Below are 21,037 nucleotides of genomic sequence, written 5' to 3' on the forward strand. Positions count from 1 at the left end.
CTACCACCGTTCTTGATCCACACTTTCGGCAAAATCACCTGGGTGGCGTTTTCCGTTCGCGTTGCGCCGGTGAGAGCGAGAAAAAAAGGGATTGTGGGCGGTAATGTAAGGAAGACCCACTTGTAAAATCAATGAGAGATAAGGAGCTCTCTTTTTTTCCCGTTACTCGTGTTTTGTTTGTTTGATTTGTGTACCTACAATGGATCTTATCGGAGTGACTATTGCAGCAAAGCTATACCATTAAAGGAGCAAGCATATCATTCGTATCCAAGCACCTGCCGTTTCTTTCTAAGTGCTCAGGCTTTGGTTTTTTACACTTTTTCCTTCACCTGCCTCAGTTCGTGATTTGTAAAATATCGATCGTGGGATCGATGGAATTTTGAAGGTCATTTGGACGACGACAAAGGAATCAGGCATATCGAAGGACATACTATCGATATCTTCCCGATCACAATAGTTTGTTTTTCTGTTTTTTGTTTTTTAGGCCGAGGTTAATTCTAAAACGCCACATTTCATCGCCTTAAAGCTAAGTAGTAAGGCCATCTTTTACCCTTTTTAAACTCTTGAAGGGGACCCAAGGATTAGTAATATAAAAGAAAAAAAAGAAGCAATATAATCGTAGCAGTATCACCAGTAATAATAGCAAAAAATATAACAAAATTAAAAAGAAAGAGAGAAAGGTAAGTGGAAAGTAATTAGTATCTCCACAAAACGAATTTGGAAGCTACCCCATATATTTTTAGGTTTATTTAACAACGACAAGCAAAAAAGAAAGCAAAAATGGCAGATATCAGAAATAGAAATCACACCACTTCTGTGAATCATAATCTGATGGCGAGCGCGGGCAACTACACTGCGGAGAAGGAGATCGGAAAGGGTTCGTTCGCCACTGTATATAGAGGGCATCTGACATCTGACAAGTCTCAACATATAGCCATCAAAGAAGTATCGAGGACAAAATTGAAAAACAAGAAACTGTTAGAGAATTTGGAGATAGAAATCGCTATTTTGAAAAAAATCAAACATCCTCATATTGTCGGACTGATTGACTGTGAACGAACCTCCACAGATTTCTATTTGATCATGGAATACTGTGCCCTTGGTGACCTAACATTTTTACTGAAGAGACGTAAAGAACTGATGGAAAACCATCCTTTACTCAGGACGGTTTTTGAAAAATATCCTCCTCCGAGCGAGAGTCATAATGGCCTTCATAGAGCATTTGTCTTGAGTTATTTACAGCAATTAGCGTCAGCTTTGAAATTTCTGAGATCCAAAAATTTGGTTCATAGGGATATCAAACCTCAAAATCTACTGTTGTCCACACCCCTAATTGGATATCATGATTCTAAAACGTTCCATGAGCTTGGATTTGTTGGAATCTATAACTTGCCTATTTTAAAGATCGCAGATTTCGGGTTCGCAAGATTTCTACCCAACACGTCGTTAGCAGAAACTCTTTGTGGTTCACCATTATACATGGCACCAGAAATTTTAAATTATCAAAAATATAATGCTAAAGCCGACCTGTGGTCTGTTGGTACGGTGGTATTTGAAATGTGTTGTGGCACTCCACCGTTTAGAGCTTCGAATCATTTGGAGTTATTCAAGAAAATCAAAAGAGCAAACGACGTCATAACGTTTCCTTCCTATTGCAATATTGAACCAGAATTAAAAGAATTGATATGTAGTTTACTGACTTTTGATCCCGTGAAAAGAATAGGGTTCGAAGAGTTCTTCGTCAACAAGGTGGTTAATGAAGATTTGTCTGCATATGAACTGGAAGACGATCTACCTGACTTGGAGTCCAAATCCAAAGGGATTGTTGAAAGTAACATGTTTGTCTCTGAATATTTGTCTAAACAGCCAAAGAAGCCTGTCAGCAGTCTAGAAAACCACCAACTAATAACAGCTGATCCTGACGAGCTCGACGAGGCCCTTAAGAATAGCGATATATTAACCACACCAGTGCCAAGAACAGACGGTAAGAAGGATAGAAAAGACTCAAATAATAAATACCACAATAACCTGATTTCCGACAGAAGTTTTGAGAGAGAATACGTGGTAGTAGAGAAGAAATCAGTGGAGGTAAATTCACTGGCAGACGAGGTTGCTCAGGCAGGGTTTAATCCAAATCCTATAAAGCATCCAACTCCTACTCAAAACCAAAATATCTTATTGAACCAGCAATTTTCCCCACATAGTCAGCAGTTTTTTCAAAATCAAGGGGAAAATCCGCGATTGTTGAGGGCTGCATCGTCTTCTAGTGGAGGAAGCGATGGGTCTAGACGACCATCTCTGGTAGATAGACGTTTATCTATTTCCTCACTGAATCCGTCCAATGCACTGTCAAGAGCACTTGGCATCGCCTCAACGAGATTGTTTGGTGGTACCAATCAGCAGCAGCAACAGCAACAGCAACAATTGGCTTCTTCTCCACCGTACAATCAAACTTTGTTGAATTCGCAACTTTTCCACGATCTCACCGAAAATATAATATTAAGAATAGATCATCTGCAACATCCAGAAATGCTGAAGCTAGATAATAATAATATCGTTAGTATTTTGGAATCACTTGCTGCGAAGGCATTTGTTGTTTACTCATATGCAGAAGTGAAATTTTCACAGATTGTTCCCTTATCAACAACATTAAAAGGTATGATCAATCTCGAGAATAGGCGCAGTATGGATAGTAATGCAATTGCAGAAGAGCAAGATTCAGACGATGCAGAAGGAGAGGACGAAACGCTGAAAAAGTATAGAGAAGATTGTTTATCTACGAAAACTTTTGGGAAAGGGAGAACTCTGTCTGCCGCGTCTCAGTTAAGCGCTACTTTCAATAAACTACCACTTTCAGAAATGGTTTTGTTATGTAATGAAGCCATTGTACTATATATGAAGGCGTTATCCATTCTATCAAAATCTATGCAAGTAACTTCTAATTGGTGGTATGAGTCTCAGGAGAAGTCATGCTCTTTAAGAGTCAATGTTTTGGTTCAATGGTTAAGAGAGAAATTCAATGAATGTTTAGAAAAAGCTGATTTTTTGAGGTTGAAGATTAACGACTTGAGATTCAAGAGTGCTTCCGAAGTTGATGAAAATCAAACTTTGGAAGATAAAGTTAGTGTGGAAGAGCCAGTATATTTGGAGAAACTGTTATATGATCGCGCATTAGAGATTTCCAAGATGGCCGCACATATGGAATTGAAAGGGGAAAATTTATATAACTGTGAATTGGCATATGCAACTTCACTTTGGATGCTAGAGACCTCCTTGGATGACGACGATTTTACCAATACCTATGGTGACTGCACTTTCAGAACTAACGTCCACTCAAAAAGTAATGACGGCGAAGATAAAGAGAAGTATCATAGTGTATTGGATGAAAATGACAGATTGATCATAAGAAAGTATATCGATAGTATCGCTAATAGATTGAAAATATTGAGGCAAAAGATGAACCACCAAAATTAAGTCATGCGCATCATGGTTTTCTGATTAGTCGTAAATGCCCCACTCTTGGAAAGGGTACTCGCATGGTCGTGCAGCTATTTTAAAAATGTTTCGCGAGTTTATCATCAAATTAATCGTTTTTTATTTTCGTAGTCGGTTTTGTTTTTGGTTTGATTTTTGTTTTTATGTGATTTTTTGGAATCCGGTTTTTATACTTTGGATGGGTTTTATTTTGATGTTTAAATGTTAATTGAGGAAATCATTGGATTTTTTCTATTTTTGGTGTGTTTATTTTTTTTATTTTTTTTTTTTGTTTGGTTAATAGTGCCTGCCTTTGGCTATACATATCCAGTTATTCTAATTTTCATTCCTTCAGACTTCGTCCTTTTAGGTCTTCAATTATATATGTATTTATATATATATAGCCGAGAAGTTTAGTTCAAAGATTGAATATGCTCAATTAGTCATGTGTTTTACGTGCTGTTGAACGCCTTTTTTTTATATTTGGTTATTAATTTTCAATTCTAATTTTAATCATTCACTGGATCTTAAAAAAGATAAAAATACAAAAAAAAGTCCCGTAACCCGTCTTTCCATCAAGTTTGAATAATCGTTCATTACCCTTTTAAGTTATACATTCATGCATATTATGCTAAAGCTTGTAAAGCGACATCCGCCTCCTCGTCCGCTGCGTATCACTGGCTTTCAATACAAGTGACGCATCTGTATCCATGTTGAGCTCGTCCTTGCCGCTGGATGTCCCTTCTACCAGGCGAGTTTTCATTTGAGGTGGGGGATTACTAACAGGAGAAAGAGCGGGACTCAAATCCACTTGCGTACTCTCAAAGGAATGTTCTTCGAAAGTTGAGAGGATTTTACATTGAGAGAGACCACGGGAATTCACTCTTGATGAATTCCCATTCTCATCAGCCGAGTAATGTTGATCACCGACAAGAGAGGCATCATGAATACTGATCTGGGATGTGAAAGCAGTAGATGACGTGTAAGAAGAAAAGGACGAATAGGATGACTCTCTAGATTCAATGTTGTGATATGCTGGCGGTGATAAAATATTTACATTGTTTGCTGATGGAGAGTGTCTTAAGTTTCTGTCGGCAGCAGTCCTAAAATTATTGTGGTCAAAGTCTTCCATATAAAGACTGTCTAGGGAGGCAAACGATGAATTCACTGGTAGATTGAGCAATTCCACTTTTTTGCACGAAGAGGGCGGTGAAATCTTCAACTCCCGAAATGTCTCTGGATCGGCCAACAAAGGTGTTACAACTGGCGCAGCATTATTGTCATAACGGCACATAAATGGATGTGTCTTGGTTTCTGCCAATGATATTCGTCTACTAGGATTTTTCTCCAATAGCTTGTACAAGAGATCTTTGGCATCTCGATATTCTTCGATTGTAACGTTCGAGGAATCATGTTTTAATATTTCCTCATACGATGGAAAGTCCAAAGGTTTGTTAATAATGTTATCAAATAATTCTAATCCTGAATTAGCATTGAAAGGTAGCGTTCCAAACAATAAGCAATACAGAGTAACACCCAGAGACCATATGTCAATGGCAGAGGAGCGACAACAATACGTTTCAGTGGAGCAAAGTTCAGGTGCGAAAAATGCTGGCGTCCCAAATGTTTTAGATTTTAGAATTGGTTCATGCGATGATTGAATATTAGTACTTTCGGCTGCAGTCAAAATAGAAACGCCAAAATCGGATATCTTTACCGTTCCATTTGATGAAATTAACAGGTTCGATGGTTTGATGTCTCGATGTATTATTCCCTGGGAATGTAAGTACTCCAATCCTGATACGACATCTGATACTATATTCCTTGCTTGCTGAAAAGACAATATTGGCGGCCCCACTGCCTTTATCTCCAGTTGATTTTCTGGACACCACTTAACGGGACCTCTCGAGCAGTATTCCAATACAAGGTAAACCTTTGCGCTCTCGGGATCATTCAAAATTTCGTATAATTCCACAACATTTTCGTGGTGACATCTTTTCATGACTTCAACTTCTTGATCAATTCTTGGATTCTCCATCTTAACCTGCAGAGAATAGCCGCTCCTCTTTTCGAATCTATTAAGAATTTTAATTGCAACCAACCTACCCGTGTCAAGATCTCTTCCCAATTTCACTTTGCCATACTGTCCATTACCCAAGGTGCCTAGAATTTCAAAATTGTTAAGGATTTGCCTCTTCGTTAAGGGGTTATAAGATAGTTTGACTTTTTTCGTCTCTTTTATACGACTACTAACATTGCTCGCATTATTATATAACAGAGATGATTGGGGCAGCAACGGAACAGGTTCTTTAAGTAGTACCATATTCTTCAAGCTCCCTTTTTGAAATGTACAGTCTGTGCGTACAGCGTTTCAAGGCGTAGCACGGATCGCTAGATGCCTAGGCAATATATACTAGATTTCAATAGTGTCTCTATGCGTGGACACCTGTCCCAACTATGTGTGATGTTTATACCGCGCGGATAAGTAAGGCACGCCCGCTCTTCGTATAATGCCCGCACAAAAGAATCAGGGACCGGGTATGCTCAACGAAAAAAAATGGCCAAGAAGAAACGTGGCCAAGATTGCTGGAGAGACTTTTTGGTGGAGCCTGATAGAAGACAGCCTTGCCACTTTGTGAGAGGAATGATGGGTAGGCCGAAGGGAAGGGTGTTAGCGTAATCACTCGTAAGATCTTTTCATGCAAAAAGATCTTTAAAAGGTCCGGTGGGCAGGGTGTGTTGGTGGAAGATATCAACAAAATGCAATTTATCCGAGGCGCAAAAAATTAAAGGTGCCCTGGCGGACCTTTTAGAGGAATTCCGAAAGGCTGTAACTCACAGAGAAGGGCGGTAAACGAGGACGCCGCGCCACATCAAGCAGAATCCAGCGCACGATGCCAGCTGGACTGCCCGTATATTAGTAGTTACATTGCAAAAAAAGAATAATTCAAATAGGGTGGCTATGCATTCTCATGCCATAATTGTTAAAGCTGAAGTACACTGACGATCACGTGGGCTTTGCCCTCTTCACCTCTCGCGTTCTTCATTGCCATCTGGGGAGGTTGAGTGAGGCAGTGTTGATGTTGAAGAGTTCGTGGCATGTTTTTTTCTTTTCATTGCCCCAAACGTGTTCATTAGCGCTGCGCACTACTTTTGAGCGGTTTCTTGTTCGCCAATAGGCAGTGCAAGGGGACGGAATGTCCTTGTACGTTGTGCTTTCTTTTGCTCTCGTAAAATGGCCTACATGTTCCCCTTCCTTCATCACGCCCTTCGGCTCCGCTGCCAATCGGGTGGGAGGCCCAATGGATCTCTGTGTTCTGGCCCTAAGAAATGTTTCTGAAATCCTCGGCTTAGGGCATCGAACGATGAGGCAACTTGCTAAAAATAAACGCCGTTTTGCAAGAAGGGGTAGGACCGCAACGCGAAATGCCGACCAAAAACGCGAAACGCCGTAGTGAAAAGACAGTATCGCGCAACAAAATTACAAAAATGAAAACAATCTCCGGCCTTTTTTTCCTAAAGCAAATAACTGGAAAGCGAGATTCAGGCATCTGGCCAACCCCTAAATTTTTGCAATAGTTCCGAAGCGGGATATATTGCATCTGGTAATGAGAAAGCAATAGGAAAAAAGGCCCAATACAATACAGCGATAATATGTGGATATTGAGGCCCGGGGAGGGAGAGAATACGAAGTGTACGCTGCCAGGTAGCTTGAAACATATCAATTTTCTTGAATACAGTTTGCGCCTGCATGCGGTTATTCCTTGGAGTAGCTTGATCAATTAGTACTGGAAATGGCTTCACTTGCTTGCCGTTTATGTACTTAGTTTACTCTTTTCATTGTATAAAGGAAGGGTAATTTAAAAACTTTATAATGATCCAGATTTATCATTTTTTCTTCTTTCGCTAGGTGTTTTACCCAGCTAAGACTAACCTTGTGGTTCAGATTACTTTACTACTGCCGTCCGATATTACAATTCTCAAATCAGTTTTCTTGTGATCATTCTTTTTTTCTCTTTTGCCATTCTTAAACGTGGTCGGCAGCAACTTCTTCTTCTTTTCTTGGTAAAACGTCTGTGTTAAATGCATGGTTCTTCTTAGATACAGGCCAAGACAGCATACTAGGTGGTTCTCTTTCATTATATTTCGAAATTATTGAATATACTGTAAACAATACACATTCTAAAACCTTACGTACTATTGATTAAGCGTCAAGATCAGCCTTTTCAATTATCTACTTTATCTTTTCACACAAAAACGAACAGGTAAAAGCATAATAGAACTGCCACCGCCGAGAAGATCATTGATAAATCATTGATTAGCAGCTTAAGTGGCAAAAGAAAAGTAACTAAGTCAAGAAGCCAAACCCTTCCAAATCACTAAATTTAGACGATAGACCAACAAAAGTCTCCTCTAACTACAACTGCTACCCTTTACTATTACTTAAAATTAAACCAGAAAACCAAAAAAAAAAAAACAACATTCTCACCACCAGCACCCCCCCAAAAATAAAATAAAATAAACTTAACGTTAACTAACCTATCGACTACAGTTTTGCTGGTTGCTCTTATGGTATGTATAATCTCTCATCCTTTCTTTCCAACGTTTTCCTTCACTACTGGAGTATAAGCTACAGCAGGATCAAACAAAATGATAGCTGAATTGAATTTCAATGGCTCAAACTTATCCGTACTCATACATTTCAGACATCGATTGATCTCTGTGTATATGGGTATGGATTTTTGCTTACTTGACCCTACCTTATTTCTCGAATTCGCCTATATGGATTTTCTTGAAACAAGGGCTTCGGAAAAGAGGCGCCTCAGGCAAAAAAGAGCAAAAAAAAAGAAAAGATTCGAAGATCTATGAAAAATTTATGCAGATTCGTTGAGAGTTATAAGGATTTTACTCTTTATGGTTATTAGTTTCATTTGGGAAATCAAGCATAAATTTTGTACTTTGTCTTTCTCTTTTCTTGTCCTCTTTTTGCTCATTACTTGAGCCATTGAAACCAAAGTTTATAGATACATTTATTCTTGATTTTTCGCATCATCAAGCAACCTGGACACTGTACATGGTTGTGATTGTTCTCATTTTCAGTTATTAGACTTGATCCTAGGCTATTACTCCAAAGTTGTTTCTACATATATCTTTTTTTTTGTGGTTTCGCTGTACTAACACGACATTCTTTCATTAAATCAGATCAATAACGAACCTTTCTCATCCGCCGACTCAGCTTCGATTTTAACTACGTCTACATCAAATAACTCCTTAATGTCTTACAATCACCAGCCTCAACTATCTATTAACTCTGTCCAATCACTCTTGGAGCCCGTGACTCCTCCGCCTTTGGGCCAGATGAATAACAAGAGAAACCACCAAAAGGCTCATTCGCTTGATCTCTCGGGTTTCAATCAGTTTATATCGTCTACCCAGTCTCCCTTAGCCTTGATGAGTAATAACACATCAACGTCAAATTCTGCCAATGCATTCTCTCCAAATTCTAATGCCGCTAGTAACTCTGCTGGTCTTTCAGGTTCAATGACCAACCCTCCAGCTATTCTTCCATTGATAAATGAGTTTGATCTGGACATGGATGGATCCAAGAGAAAGTTAAGCAATGATTTTGGCGGCGTCGCCCCCACCAACGCTGGTGTCAATACTTCAAGTTTAACTATGGACACACCATCTACTTCAGTGACGCCTGCAGCATCTCTCAGAAATTTTAGCAACAATAATAACGCTGCATCCAAGTCTGGAATGGATAATTCATCGTTTGGCTTGAGTAGCTCTACATCTTCATCAATGGTCGAAATTAGTGCACTCCCCCTCAGAGATTTGGATTATATCAAACTTGCCACTGATCAATTTGGTTGTCGTTTTCTTCAAAAGAAATTGGAAACACCCAGTGAATCTAATATGGTGAGGGACTTGATGTATGAACAGATTAAGCCTTTTTTTTTGGATCTTATCTTAGATCCATTCGGTAATTACTTAGTTCAAAAACTGTGCGATTATTTAACTGCTGAGCAAAAGACATTATTAATACAGACAATTTATCCAAATGTTTTTCAAATATCTATTAATCAATATGGAACTCGTTCTCTACAGAAAATTATAGATACTGTTGATAATGAAATTCAAATCGACCTTATTATCAAGGGGTTTTCTCAGGAGTTTACCTCCATTGAGCAAGTGGTCACTTTAATAAATGATTTGAATGGTAACCATGTGATTCAAAAATGTATTTTCAAATTTTCACCATCAAAATTTGGTTTTATCATAGATGCTATCGTAGAACAAAATAATATTATCACCATTTCTACTCACAAGCACGGTTGTTGTGTTTTACAAAAATTACTAAGCGTTTGTACTCTACAACAAATCTTCAAGATTTCGGTGAAAATTGTGCAATTTTTACCTGGATTAATCAACGATCAATTCGGTAACTATATCATTCAATTTTTATTAGATATCAAGGAATTAGACTTCTACTTGCTGGCTGAGTTATTCAATCGTTTATCCAATGAATTATGTCAATTATCTTGTTTGAAATTCTCCTCAAATGTTGTGGAAAAATTTATTAAGAAACTGTTCAGGATTATCACTGGATTCATTGCTAATAATAGTCGAGGAAACTCACAGAGGGGCTTAGTGGCCTCTGATGATGTTATAAATGCTTCCATGAACATACTTTTGACTACTATTGATATTTTTACCGTCAACTTAAACGTTTTGATCAGGGATAATTTTGGTAATTATGCGCTGCAAACACTGTTGGACGTTAAGAACTATTCTCCTTTGCTCGTATACAACAAAAATGGGAACACAAATGGGCAAAATTCCTCTAGTACATTGAATTACGGCAATTTTTGTAATGATTTTTCATTGAAGATTGGTAACCTGATTGTTCTCACCAAGGAGCTACTTCCAAGTATTAAGACTACGTCTTATGCGAAGAAGATCAAGTTGAAAGTCAAAGCTTATGCAGAAGCTACAGGTATACCATTTACTGATATATCTCCTCAAGCCAGCACAATGAATCATAACAGTTTTCAAACGATCAACAACGAAAACAAGAATCCAAATAATAAAAATAGCCATAACCATAATCAAAGTAATCAAAAGAGTCATACTCGTCATTTCTCCTTGCCAGCTAATACCTATCATAAAAGGAGTAACAGCTCTGTGGCAAAAAATTTCTCAAACCAATATGCACAAGATCAAAAAATTCATTCCCCACAACAAAGTATGCATTTCAATCAAAACGCATATCCCGCATTGGGGGCTCCTTCTTTCAGTTCTCAAACTAACCCACCATTAGTTAGCCATAATTCACTACAAAACTTTGACAATCGTCAGTTTGCAAATTTAATGGCCCAACCAAATTCTGCTACGCCAATCCATTCATTTTCGTCATCCAATATTGCGACTTCAAATGCGTCTGTTCAAAGAGGATTCAAGCAGTCCGGATTTACGATGAATGACACCGATAAAATTAACGGTAATCAATTTTCGCCATATTCTAATGCTAATAGCCAGAACTTTGGCGAAGCATTTGTGCCAAGAATGCCATATCAAACGGAAAGTGCTAAGTGGGACTCGAACGTATCAATGAATCCTCAACACATGGGTCAAGGCCCCTACAATCAATTTAATTTCGGTCGCAACGCCAGTGCTTCCAATATGCCAACCATGAATACCGCTAGAACGTCTGACGAGCTTCAATTCACTTTACCATAATACCTTTTCTTCTTTCTTCTTTTTCCTTTTTCCATACTGTACAAATATCCACGCAGAAAAATAAGACTTAAAAAAAAATAATAATAATAATAATAAAAAAGGAAAAAATTTGACCAAAAAAGCTGAGCAATCTAATGCCACATTTATGATTTGTATTCTGCCCACAGAAATGTGTCCTGAAGATTGCTTTTTTAATGGGAGCCAACTATTGCTCCGGATCAAAATGATTTAGGTTTATTGTCTGAATCATTTTGTTTTTTCAACGATAATCCTTGTTATAACTACCTCAATTTCCAACTTACGCCCAACTATTATTTTATTCATTCATTCATTAAATAATTCATTCATTCATTCAATTTGTTGTCAAGTCATCTATTACTGTCATTTTACTGTTAAAATATCCATTCGCTTAAGCATCTTTAATAAATAGGAAAATACATTTTGTTTTTCTTTGTCATTTGTATAATTTTTTTACTGGTTCCTGTTTTGTTGGCTTTATTATATTTAGGTTTAACTTGTACTAACAATGATACATATTTGTATATTTTATTATGACCTCATATCTATCTATATTTAGACTTACAAAGATATTCACAAAAGATAATACCACGAGAAAAGATCACACTTCCAACAAAAGCTGTCGTTTTACCTTCGAAACCTATTAGTTTCCCGTTTCTGATAATACAAAAACTAATCAAGTCTGATTTTGTTCGGAAACTTCAAATCGAATTTCATGTATATATACATATATATATATGTATGTATAATATGCTAATATTTATCGAGCGATAGAACGGTTCAGGTAAGCTACACCAAGGTCGAGGTGACAAGGATATTCGCTCCATTGTACGGACTGTCCTCTCTTCTGATCAAAAAAGATATTTTTTGGAGGGATATATTTTCAGAGGAAGCATGCGATGAGAGACTAATCTGTCTAGTCGCAGTTTCCATAGAATTACTAATCGTCGCATGCCTTGGCGGTAAAGACGCCGAATGTAGATGAATAAACTCAGACTCAGAGCCTTTTGACCCGCAGTAGTCTCTCATAACTCTAATTGGATACATGGTGATATTTCCATTTTCTGATTTTTCGTAATCTAGATTTCTAGATAAGATGGTGCTAAATACCTCAAAATCACCCTTTCCATCCCTAGCACTGGTTGAACCGTAAATAAAATAATGCCCGTCATCAGTTACATCAAATAGCTCTGTATCTTTAGTCACATTTAAAAACTTAGTCCTGAAAGATACGGTCGGTTTTCTTACCAAGGTTTCTTCCAGAAAGGTATCAATAATTATTATTCGTTGTGTATCCTCTCCCTCAGTCATTCCAGATAAAATGATTAAGCCCTTGCTATTCAATTTTTTAATAGAAACGATAGATTTGAAAGTAGTCTTGATAAATTGGGTCTGGTTTTCCACTTTCTTTTCGTTGTTTTCGAAGTACTGTAACAATGTCGTCTTTCGAATGTGCTTTAATTTTATTGCTACCGAATCACCGTTTCTGAAACCTATATACAATACCCCCGAGTTCAGTCTTTTCGATGGCGGTGGCAAAGAACCTTCATGAATGCAAAATGATAAAGAAGTAATGTCACTTCCTCCTTTGGATTTACTTGAACCTTTCTTGGGAAGAAAGATAAATGGTTTGGGAAGTATTTCAGGAGTCAAACTATAGAAATGACAGCAATCATTTACGCTAATTATCAAGTTGCATCCGACGACAAGAGAATCATATATGCAGTCATTTTTTTTGGGTTTGACTTGACGAACTTTAAGCACTTTTAGAGATAAAAGGTCTTGCATAAATATGACAAAAGTATGCACGTTAGACCTATCATTAACATTATGGTAGAGGTAATTGCTTGATCCCTCTTTGGTGACAATTGTTCGCTCTAGCTTCACTGTTCTAAAAGCATCGGTTGGTTCGCTCTTATATTTTAGTACAGGATTGAATTCAGCCATGGAAAAACTAATGAAGAAGGTTTCTTCGGAATAATTACTGAGAGATGAAAAACCTGCGACACAACCCCTGCTGGTGGCAAATGCTATTTTATCTTGAAAAGATCCTTCTTTAGTAACGAATAAGACACAGTTTGCCAGCATTCCTATCTGCATTCTGTTTGGAACATTGAGCAATCCTGCAGACAGAGGCCGATGTGACTGATGATCTTCACGGCGAGAGAGGAATGCAGACTGCAGACTCAGACCGTCCGTGTACTTTCCATAGAATATTGGTCGAAAAGCTCTTTCTAAAGGATTGAGAAGATTATTCTTATACTTTTCCAATGTTTGCTGGCGTTTATTTTTTATCACTGAAAGTTGCTTATTGTATCCTTCCCGAGCCCGTTGTCGCTTTATATTGTCTTTGTTGTACTGGCTCGTCGATCCTCCGCTAGAAACGATTTGGTTTTCAGAAATGCGGAAGTAACGTCGGCGTTCGCTATCATAGTAAAAGCCAGGGAGGTTGGCTGCCATTTGTCTAGCTTGCTTCCTTTGCTCTCAGTCCCACCGCCTCTTTTTGATCTCTCCAGTTTTTATTCTTGCCATCTCATTGATCTCATTGCTTTTTTCCACTTTTTCATTCACGCTGAAAGAGAAAAACTACTTCGTTCACTCAGCGATTCTGACAGAAATCAATTTCAATATGATGACAGTCCGTGAATTGAAAAGAACGATTGAGAAATGATTGTCCATATTAAACTCTCGCATATATTTGCAGTAATTTTTCACTCCAAAATACACCCCCGTCGTCGACAATTCGATTCAATTCTTCTTTTTTGAAGACGTATTCTCTCTCATATGGTGGGATTTTGCCATTAATTGCCATTAAAAACCTATGTTTAGTTTTTTTTCTAATGATTTCCTGAGACTTTTTCTTGTCCTCATTCCCTTCCTGCGTGGAGGGGAAGTCTAGTCTACCAAAACCTGGCGGGGACTTTGATCTATTTCTCAAATTGTCGAATGCGAGTTCAAAATCTGAGTTCTGCGATTCCATCACTGTTGACAGCGATTTATGCTTTGGGTCTTCAGGCTTGCCGACTTGAGCATAAAACCGTTCAAGCTTTCTTCTTCCCCTCTTGACTGGAGCTGTATTTTCATTTGGCCTAAAGTCTTCGAGAATCCAAGCTCGCTTTGTCAGAGGGTTCGTGTTAAAGTCGACTAGAGAGTTGTCTTCCTCTTGCTTAAATAAATTTGGCGATGTAAATTCAGGCTTCTCTATCTTAACTTCCAATAACCTTCTAGTTTTGTTCTCTTTATCGTGGCCTAATTCATGGATTATGGTATCAGAGCAATCTTCTAAATCGGGCCCATTTAAAGGTGAACTAAACTCGGATATTTTTCGCTTATGCTTGTTAGGTGATATAGTGACCACTGATAATTGGGTATCAGGTTCATATTCATTATGGTGATGCATTTTTGTGTCTGTAAATCCTTTCTTTATGTCCTCGTCAAATTGCGTAAGTATGAAATCCTGGGAATCTTGCTCCATCGCCTCCACTGACAACTGCGAAGACTGCAGGGGAACATTTTTTTGGTAACCCAGACTCTCACTTAGTTTACTGTTAGGTCCTTCGAGTATACAACTGCTTCTACTTTGCAATGTTCGAACACGCTTCGCTATTAACACTGTCACGTCATGCTGCACATTCAGTAGTTCATTGAGACTGAGCTTCTTGAGGATAGGCAAGCTTGATTCTGAACTAAAACTTTCTCCATTAGCCACCATCCCATAAATAATTACTTTAGTGATTTAGAACATGACAAGTTTCATACATTTGTAAACAACAGTAATATTCGGAAATGTAAACAAAAATGTTATTGAATCTTTTTTCGATGTAACGCGTTTAAAAATGGCTTACAAAACGATAACATCTCAGTTGTACTAGGAATGATGGATAATAGGACTCAGATAACAGAAAAATACCCTATTCACTTCATGGCACTGCATCAATATTTATCAGAAGCTTATGGACCTACCAAGACCAAAAATAAAACAAAAAAGAAGAAGAAGGAGACAAAATCAGATGCTGATTCAGACGCAGCTTATTTGGTAGTGAAAGAACGACTTAGCACATTAGAACGGGAGCACCGTAGGTCTGAAGCTACTTTGTACAACAAATTTGATAAACCTAATAACAGGAACACATGGAAAAACTTGGAGACGAACGTGCTCTCTCACACAATAGCGCATTCCCCTACATCTTCAATTACGGATCAAAATGACAAGAGCGATGTGGAAGAAAGCACCACTCAAAAGTCACTTGACATAATGGCAGACAAAGGCAAGACACGAGAGACTATATACAGAGACGCTCAAGGTCACAAAATACAAGACAACTACAACGTAAACGACTTAAGATCTGGCCGATCTAAGACTGAAGATGATGAAGCCTTAGACAGGGAGCAATATTTAAGAGTTTTGAATATGGGAGACGTGCAAAAGTCGGGAATTAATGTAGACACACATGAGAAGAAGAAGAATCAAAATACCTCAAATTTAACAATAGAAGATCCTGCTATGAGGTTTACCTATGATGATAAAATAGGTATGAAAACATCATTACTGGGTCGTAAACTTTATAGTAAATCAGCACCCGAGAACAGGTTTGGTATAACCCCTGGATCAAGGTGGGACGGTGTCCACAGATCGAATGGTTTTGAAGAAAAGTGGTTTGGCAAGCAAAACGAAATCAGTGAGAAGAAAGTACAAAGTTATACATTACAAGAAGACTACTGATATGAATCAAGGCAGAGATAAAAGGAGAGCACTGCATGAAATCGTGTTATATTAATTTTATTCAGTTTGCACAAACGTTGATTTAGACGAGATTAAATTGAATATAATACTTATCTTTTGAATCTTTACGTATATTACAAACATTAACGGCTAAATAAATCTCAAATATAGTTAAAGCTTTTGATCGCATCGCATATTTAAGCTTTTAATCAGATTTTTTTTCACGTTCAGCACCATTATTCCCTGGCTTTGGAGATTGGAACTCGGCAGCCATGGCGCTAGAAGTAGTTTTTGTCTCATTTTGCTCGCTACGTTTGAATATTTTGTCCGCATTTAAACCATTGATATCGTGTGCGCCATTAATAATTTTCTTCAAATCTTGACTTTCCTTTTCGTTGACGACAATGCGACTTCCTTGATCTGGAAGATTAGCCATATGATGTGGGTGTGAAAAAGGAATTGGCTGACCAAAGCCACGTGGTGGTGGGATAGGAACTCCATTCATATTGGGATAAGGCATCTGTTGAGAGGTCAGTGGGTGAGGACCATTGGGATGGGCAATAAAATTTGGAGGAATATTGTACGGCAAAGCAACACCCGGAGTATCATTCGCCCCTAAAAGAGGACCTCCTACCATAGCCATTGGATGAGGTGGAATTGGGATATTTGTATGATTGCCCATACCATCGGAATACTGATTTGCTACCGCGTTGAAAATGGAACCGGCGACAGTTGGATCATTAAGTGATGCTTTTTCAGAACTGATTACATCAACTTGCTTGATTTCACTGTTTGGACTGTTTTGCTGAGTAGGTCTTTTCAATAAAGTCTTCTTAGCAGGTTTGAAACTTTTCTGAGATGTCATTTTCTTATCCTTTTCACTTTCGGCTTCCTTTTCATTAGTATCCTTTTTAATATAATTCAATAAGTCGTGTGCCCTCTCCTTTCTTAACTTTTCTTCAGATTGTGGCTTTGGCTGGGTCTTGTGAGCAGCTTTAGTATTATTGGTTTTATTATAAGGTTGTTTTTTCTTATCTAAAACTTTCTTGGAAGCCTTCGAGTGGTAGATGAATTGCCTGTTAGTAATGTTCAGTAAGAAAGAAGCATCAAGACCTAATCCTCTGTTCGTGCGTAATCTACCTCCAAAGTCATTTCCGGCCACGATTTCATTATCAAACAAAACCTGAATGGACAAGGATGAACTGAGAGTGGTATAACCGACAACGGTACCTTTTGAGAAAATTGGAACTTTACCGGAGTCTTGGATGTAGACAACACGGTCACCCAAATCAAACTTTTGACTACGTAAGAGTGCGAATGATGATCTTGGATTCAATACAGCTTTGCGAGGAACTTTTGCTAACTGTTTTCTTTCATGTCCTCCAATGTTAGCGGCATATTTCATAATATGCTCTTCCACAGCAGCAATAGATGTTTTGGTTAAAGAATCAGACTCCAAGGACACGGCAATAAACTTTGAAGAGACATACTTTAGCCATTGCTTGACACCGTCTAGCGAATTCATAGCTTCTTTTGTGGAAATATTGGGGAAAAGGTCCTCCAAAACTGGGATATCATTACCTACCTTAGACAACCTGTAGAAAAATTCTGGGAAGGTTTGTCTGTACTCTTTCAAGACATTTATGGTTAAATTTGAGTATTCCCAACCTCTTGGATTTCTTCTTGCGTAACCCAAAACCTTTTGATGTCTAGCCTCAAACTTAACAGGAATACCAACATTAATGTGTTTACCAGTAGCGTCAGTAATCATGAACTTGGATGTAATCTTGGACAAAAACAGTGGATGTAAGTGCATATTCTTGGAAACGATATAAGATGGGAAATACTGAACAGCTTGGTGGTCCATTTGTAACCTTTCCTTACCAATCGTGGGTTCACTATCAAGAAGCTTCTTTTCTACCGTAATCTTTAGCCTACGGTCGCTACTGTAACCATCAATGGTGGTTTCGCCACCATAGGCATAATCACCCAAAAAAATAACTTTCGAGTCCAATGGAAACTCCTCTTCAATTGGAATGGGTCCTCTTTCCTTATATCTTTCATCTTCGTTGACCACAGATTCAACAACTAATTGCAAAGGATAGTAATCTGGAGTAGAACTAAAAGTCTTAACGTAACCACCTTCATGATCTCTCACTAAACCGGTCACAGGGAAAACAGTGGCAATGGCTTCCACTGGTCCCAATTTAACAGCTTTCTGTTTAGCGTACATCCTAAGCATTGAATTTCTCAAACTGTTGAAAAGTTTCTTATCCTGAGTATCAGTAGGTTTAGATACAAATCTGGTTTTTTTCTTGTCATTTGACTCTTGATATTCATAGATAGTTTTACCATCTGTCAATGAAACTAACTTAGACTCTCTCAAACATGGCCATCTTGTATAGATTACTTTATTCAAATGCCTTTTGGAAAAGTCTTCGAGAGTAACGTTATTCATTTGATATATATCTGTTATTTGCAAAACCATCGATTGTTGTCTGGAAGGCTGTTGAAATACCATGGTTTCATTATACTCCAATGAATTAGTAAAAGGTAATGACAGTAACGTTGGAAAACCAGCCAGCATTTCAGCACCGAGTTTAGCATTAGGCAATAAACCATAACGAATATCAGAACTATCCAATGGGACAGTTACGTACTCTTTCTCCACACAATGGTTGTGTTCTATATCAGAGAAAATGCCACCCAGTGGACTCTTGTAAATGACATCAACTTGCGGATTGAACGAGTATATCAAGTCTTTACCAAATTGATTCCTAGTTTTTTCTTCAGGCGACAGTTTGGACAAGTAAGGTTGCATTGCCTCAATCAATCTTTTTTCGTCCACAAATGATATCAAGACAACGGCTTCCCAATCAGCCGTTTTACCATTCTTATCTAGTTGGACTTCAGCAGGATAAAAATCGTGAATTGGCGATTGTTCATCGTACATTAATGGCCTGAAGGCTGGAGGTATAAGATTTTTAGATCTTTCTGGTAGGACAGCCATTAGTTGCTGGAATGGCGTAAAGGGCTTGCTCAAGTCAAATTCAATGTCTTGATCCAAACCTTTTACTAAATCGGAGATTCTTGGTGCATAATGGTGTGGGTAATACCAAGACCAAGATGGACAACCTCTATAATAGTAATACAAGACCCATTGCAAACCTTCAACGTAGTCCTTAGAAAGATCTGTAACTCTTTCCTCACAGTCTGACGCATATTTTAATTTGTCCCGATAATATTCATGTTTCCAATGTTCGAATCTTTCATTGTAGATGGTTTTTTCAGTTTCCAATTCCTCTTTATCTTCCACAATAATAGCATTTTGATATTTCTTTATTGTTTTCCTAGTAGAATTAACACGATTTTGAAATTCTTCATCTGTTTCGTCAGGGTTGATGGAATCAAGATCCAATTTTAAAGAGTAAGTGTTCTTGGATTTGGAATGCGTTATGAAGAGGCCCAAATCAAAGGCAAATTCTTTCAAAAATTCTAAATGGTCTTTAATGTCCAAGTCTCTAGGTAACTCTAGGGTGGGAATTTTTTCATCTGGCAAGTCTGGTGATATTTTACCTTGTAGTTGTTCCATCAACCATGGCTTTATACTTCCAATTAATTTCTTTTGTTGCTTGACCAACAATTTTTTACCAACCCTTTGTCTTTTCCTTTCACCATCTAAAGAGATATTTTCTAGTTGCTTGTTGAACCACTCAACATCTATATCCTCCTTCTCGAAATTTAATAGCTCGAACTGAGATAGATAATCCAACCAGACTCCCAACCTTTTCAAATTTATCTTACCATGTTCATTAATATAGCCATCCGTATGTAACAGAGCTTCTTTGAAAGTCTGTAACAAGACAGGGAAAGCACCTTTATTTAAGTGCAAATCCGGCAAATTGGGCAAGAAATCGTTACCAATGACGAACATGACGAGGATAAAATCGTCCAAGATACGTTCAAAATCATATTCAAATCGCATTTCATCAGCAATTTCTTTGAATTCCAGTTCCATATATTCTCTCAATAAAGAAAGATGTAATAAGTAGAAGTTCTGATGCTCGAGGGATTTCTTTTCGCTATTTCTTCTACCAAATGTGACTTCTTCTCTCAAAAGCGCGAAGTGAGGCCCGTGAGTGGACAGACCAAGCATGATCAAATCCGCATCAAGACCGTAAATACAATGTCTCGTATTCTGATTGAAGTCCTTCTGAGATTTTAGATGCCTTATAAAGTTCATGATTTTGTGTTCACCTTCACCTGGAACTTCGTGACCGGAAAATATGATTTGCACCTCTCTCCATTTAGAATCGTTGGAAATTTTGTCATGAATAAAATATTGTAAGTTCTTGGTCAATTTAGCCATGAATTCTGTGCCCGGTGTAATGGAGTTGGAGTCGAATGGCTCACCTTTAGGAATTTCGTCTCCATTTTCAATGGCCTTTTTCATAGCCTTTTCTGCGTCCATGGCAGTTCTGAATCTACGAGCTCTCTGTTGATTCATTTTTGCACGAGGGGCCACACCATCAATAGCCATGTAAAAAATCTTATTGGGCTTGATAGTTTGGAAAAGATGGTCGATATACGTACATATCTTAGCAAAGACTTCTTCTTCAGTTAGCCGCTTGGTTACGTCATCGTCGTTACCATGCGTACAATTGTGTAAAATTGAATTCATATCCAGATACAAGTTATCGAATTCTGGAATCTGAGTCCCTTCAATGAGTTGTAAAATCATGGGCCATCTCTCTGAGATATATCTAAAAAATTTCGGAATACCCATACTGTATTGATGTATATTTGTTGCTGCTGTTGTTACTGCAAGTACTGCTTTTTTTCTTTATAGTACACGGATCGTCCTAGAATTGATCAATTGTTTATTGAAAACTCAGTTATAACTTGGGGAAGGGAATGGAATCCTTAGAAAATGAACTATTAACAGGAATGAAGCGGAATAGAAGACAGAGAGAAAATAATAAAAGAATCGGCACGCTTATACGAAGAACAAACGTATTTTTCTTTTTACAACGGAAGAGCTCCAGAAAAAAAAGGGCAAGCTGCTGCTGTATCTGCGTA

At 37.9% G+C, this 21,037-nt stretch overlaps 7 protein-coding genes across 7 annotated transcripts; 3 read left to right on the forward strand and 4 right to left on the reverse strand.

Annotated features, from left to right (window-relative positions):
- Nucleotides 1-780: 780 nt before the first annotated feature.
- ATG1 (serine/threonine protein kinase ATG1) lies at nucleotides 781-3,474 on the forward strand (the record flags this gene model as incomplete). Its single annotated transcript, XM_056227833.1, has 1 exon — nucleotides 781-3,474. The coding sequence occupies one exon, from the start codon at nucleotides 781-783 to the stop codon at nucleotides 3,472-3,474; it is 2,694 nt and encodes an 897-aa protein (XP_056087615.1).
- A 631-nt stretch (nucleotides 3,475-4,105) lies between these two features.
- TOS3 (serine/threonine protein kinase TOS3) lies at nucleotides 4,106-5,797 on the reverse strand (the record flags this gene model as incomplete). The annotated part of the gene is made up of 1 exon (XM_056227834.1): nucleotides 4,106-5,797. One exon carries the CDS (start codon nucleotides 5,795-5,797, stop codon nucleotides 4,106-4,108), a length of 1,692 nt encoding a protein of 563 aa, XP_056087616.1.
- A 2,246-nt stretch (nucleotides 5,798-8,043) lies between these two features.
- On the forward strand, nucleotides 8,044-11,217 carry MPT5 (Mpt5p; the record flags this gene model as incomplete). The annotated part of the gene is made up of 2 exons (XM_056227835.1): nucleotides 8,044-8,046; nucleotides 8,677-11,217. 2 exons carry the CDS (start codon nucleotides 8,044-8,046, stop codon nucleotides 11,215-11,217), a joined length of 2,544 nt encoding a protein of 847 aa, XP_056087617.1.
- Nucleotides 11,218-12,024: 807 nt separating this feature from the next.
- Nucleotides 12,025-13,695, reverse strand: SKDI07G0880 (uncharacterized protein; the record flags this gene model as incomplete). The annotated part of the gene is made up of 1 exon (XM_056227836.1): nucleotides 12,025-13,695. The coding sequence occupies one exon, from the start codon at nucleotides 13,693-13,695 to the stop codon at nucleotides 12,025-12,027; it is 1,671 nt and encodes a 556-aa protein (XP_056087618.1).
- Nucleotides 13,696-13,915: 220 nt separating this feature from the next.
- Nucleotides 13,916-14,947, reverse strand: SAE2 (ssDNA endodeoxyribonuclease SAE2; the record flags this gene model as incomplete). Its single annotated transcript, XM_056227838.1, has 1 exon — nucleotides 13,916-14,947. The coding sequence occupies one exon, from the start codon at nucleotides 14,945-14,947 to the stop codon at nucleotides 13,916-13,918; it is 1,032 nt and encodes a 343-aa protein (XP_056087619.1).
- A 210-nt stretch (nucleotides 14,948-15,157) lies between these two features.
- BUD13 (Bud13p) lies at nucleotides 15,158-15,958 on the forward strand (the record flags this gene model as incomplete). Its single annotated transcript, XM_056227839.1, has 1 exon — nucleotides 15,158-15,958. One exon carries the CDS (start codon nucleotides 15,158-15,160, stop codon nucleotides 15,956-15,958), a length of 801 nt encoding a protein of 266 aa, XP_056087620.1.
- A 205-nt stretch (nucleotides 15,959-16,163) lies between these two features.
- XRN1 (chromatin-binding exonuclease XRN1) lies at nucleotides 16,164-20,744 on the reverse strand (the record flags this gene model as incomplete). The annotated part of the gene is made up of 1 exon (XM_056227840.1): nucleotides 16,164-20,744. The coding sequence occupies one exon, from the start codon at nucleotides 20,742-20,744 to the stop codon at nucleotides 16,164-16,166; it is 4,581 nt and encodes a 1,526-aa protein (XP_056087621.1).
- Between the last annotated feature and the right edge of the window lie 293 nt (nucleotides 20,745-21,037).

This window comes from Saccharomyces kudriavzevii (assembly GCF_947243775.1).
Source record: "Saccharomyces kudriavzevii IFO 1802 strain IFO1802 genome assembly, chromosome: 7".
In the NCBI taxonomy this organism is placed as follows: Eukaryota; Fungi; Ascomycota; class Saccharomycetes; order Saccharomycetales; family Saccharomycetaceae; genus Saccharomyces; species Saccharomyces kudriavzevii.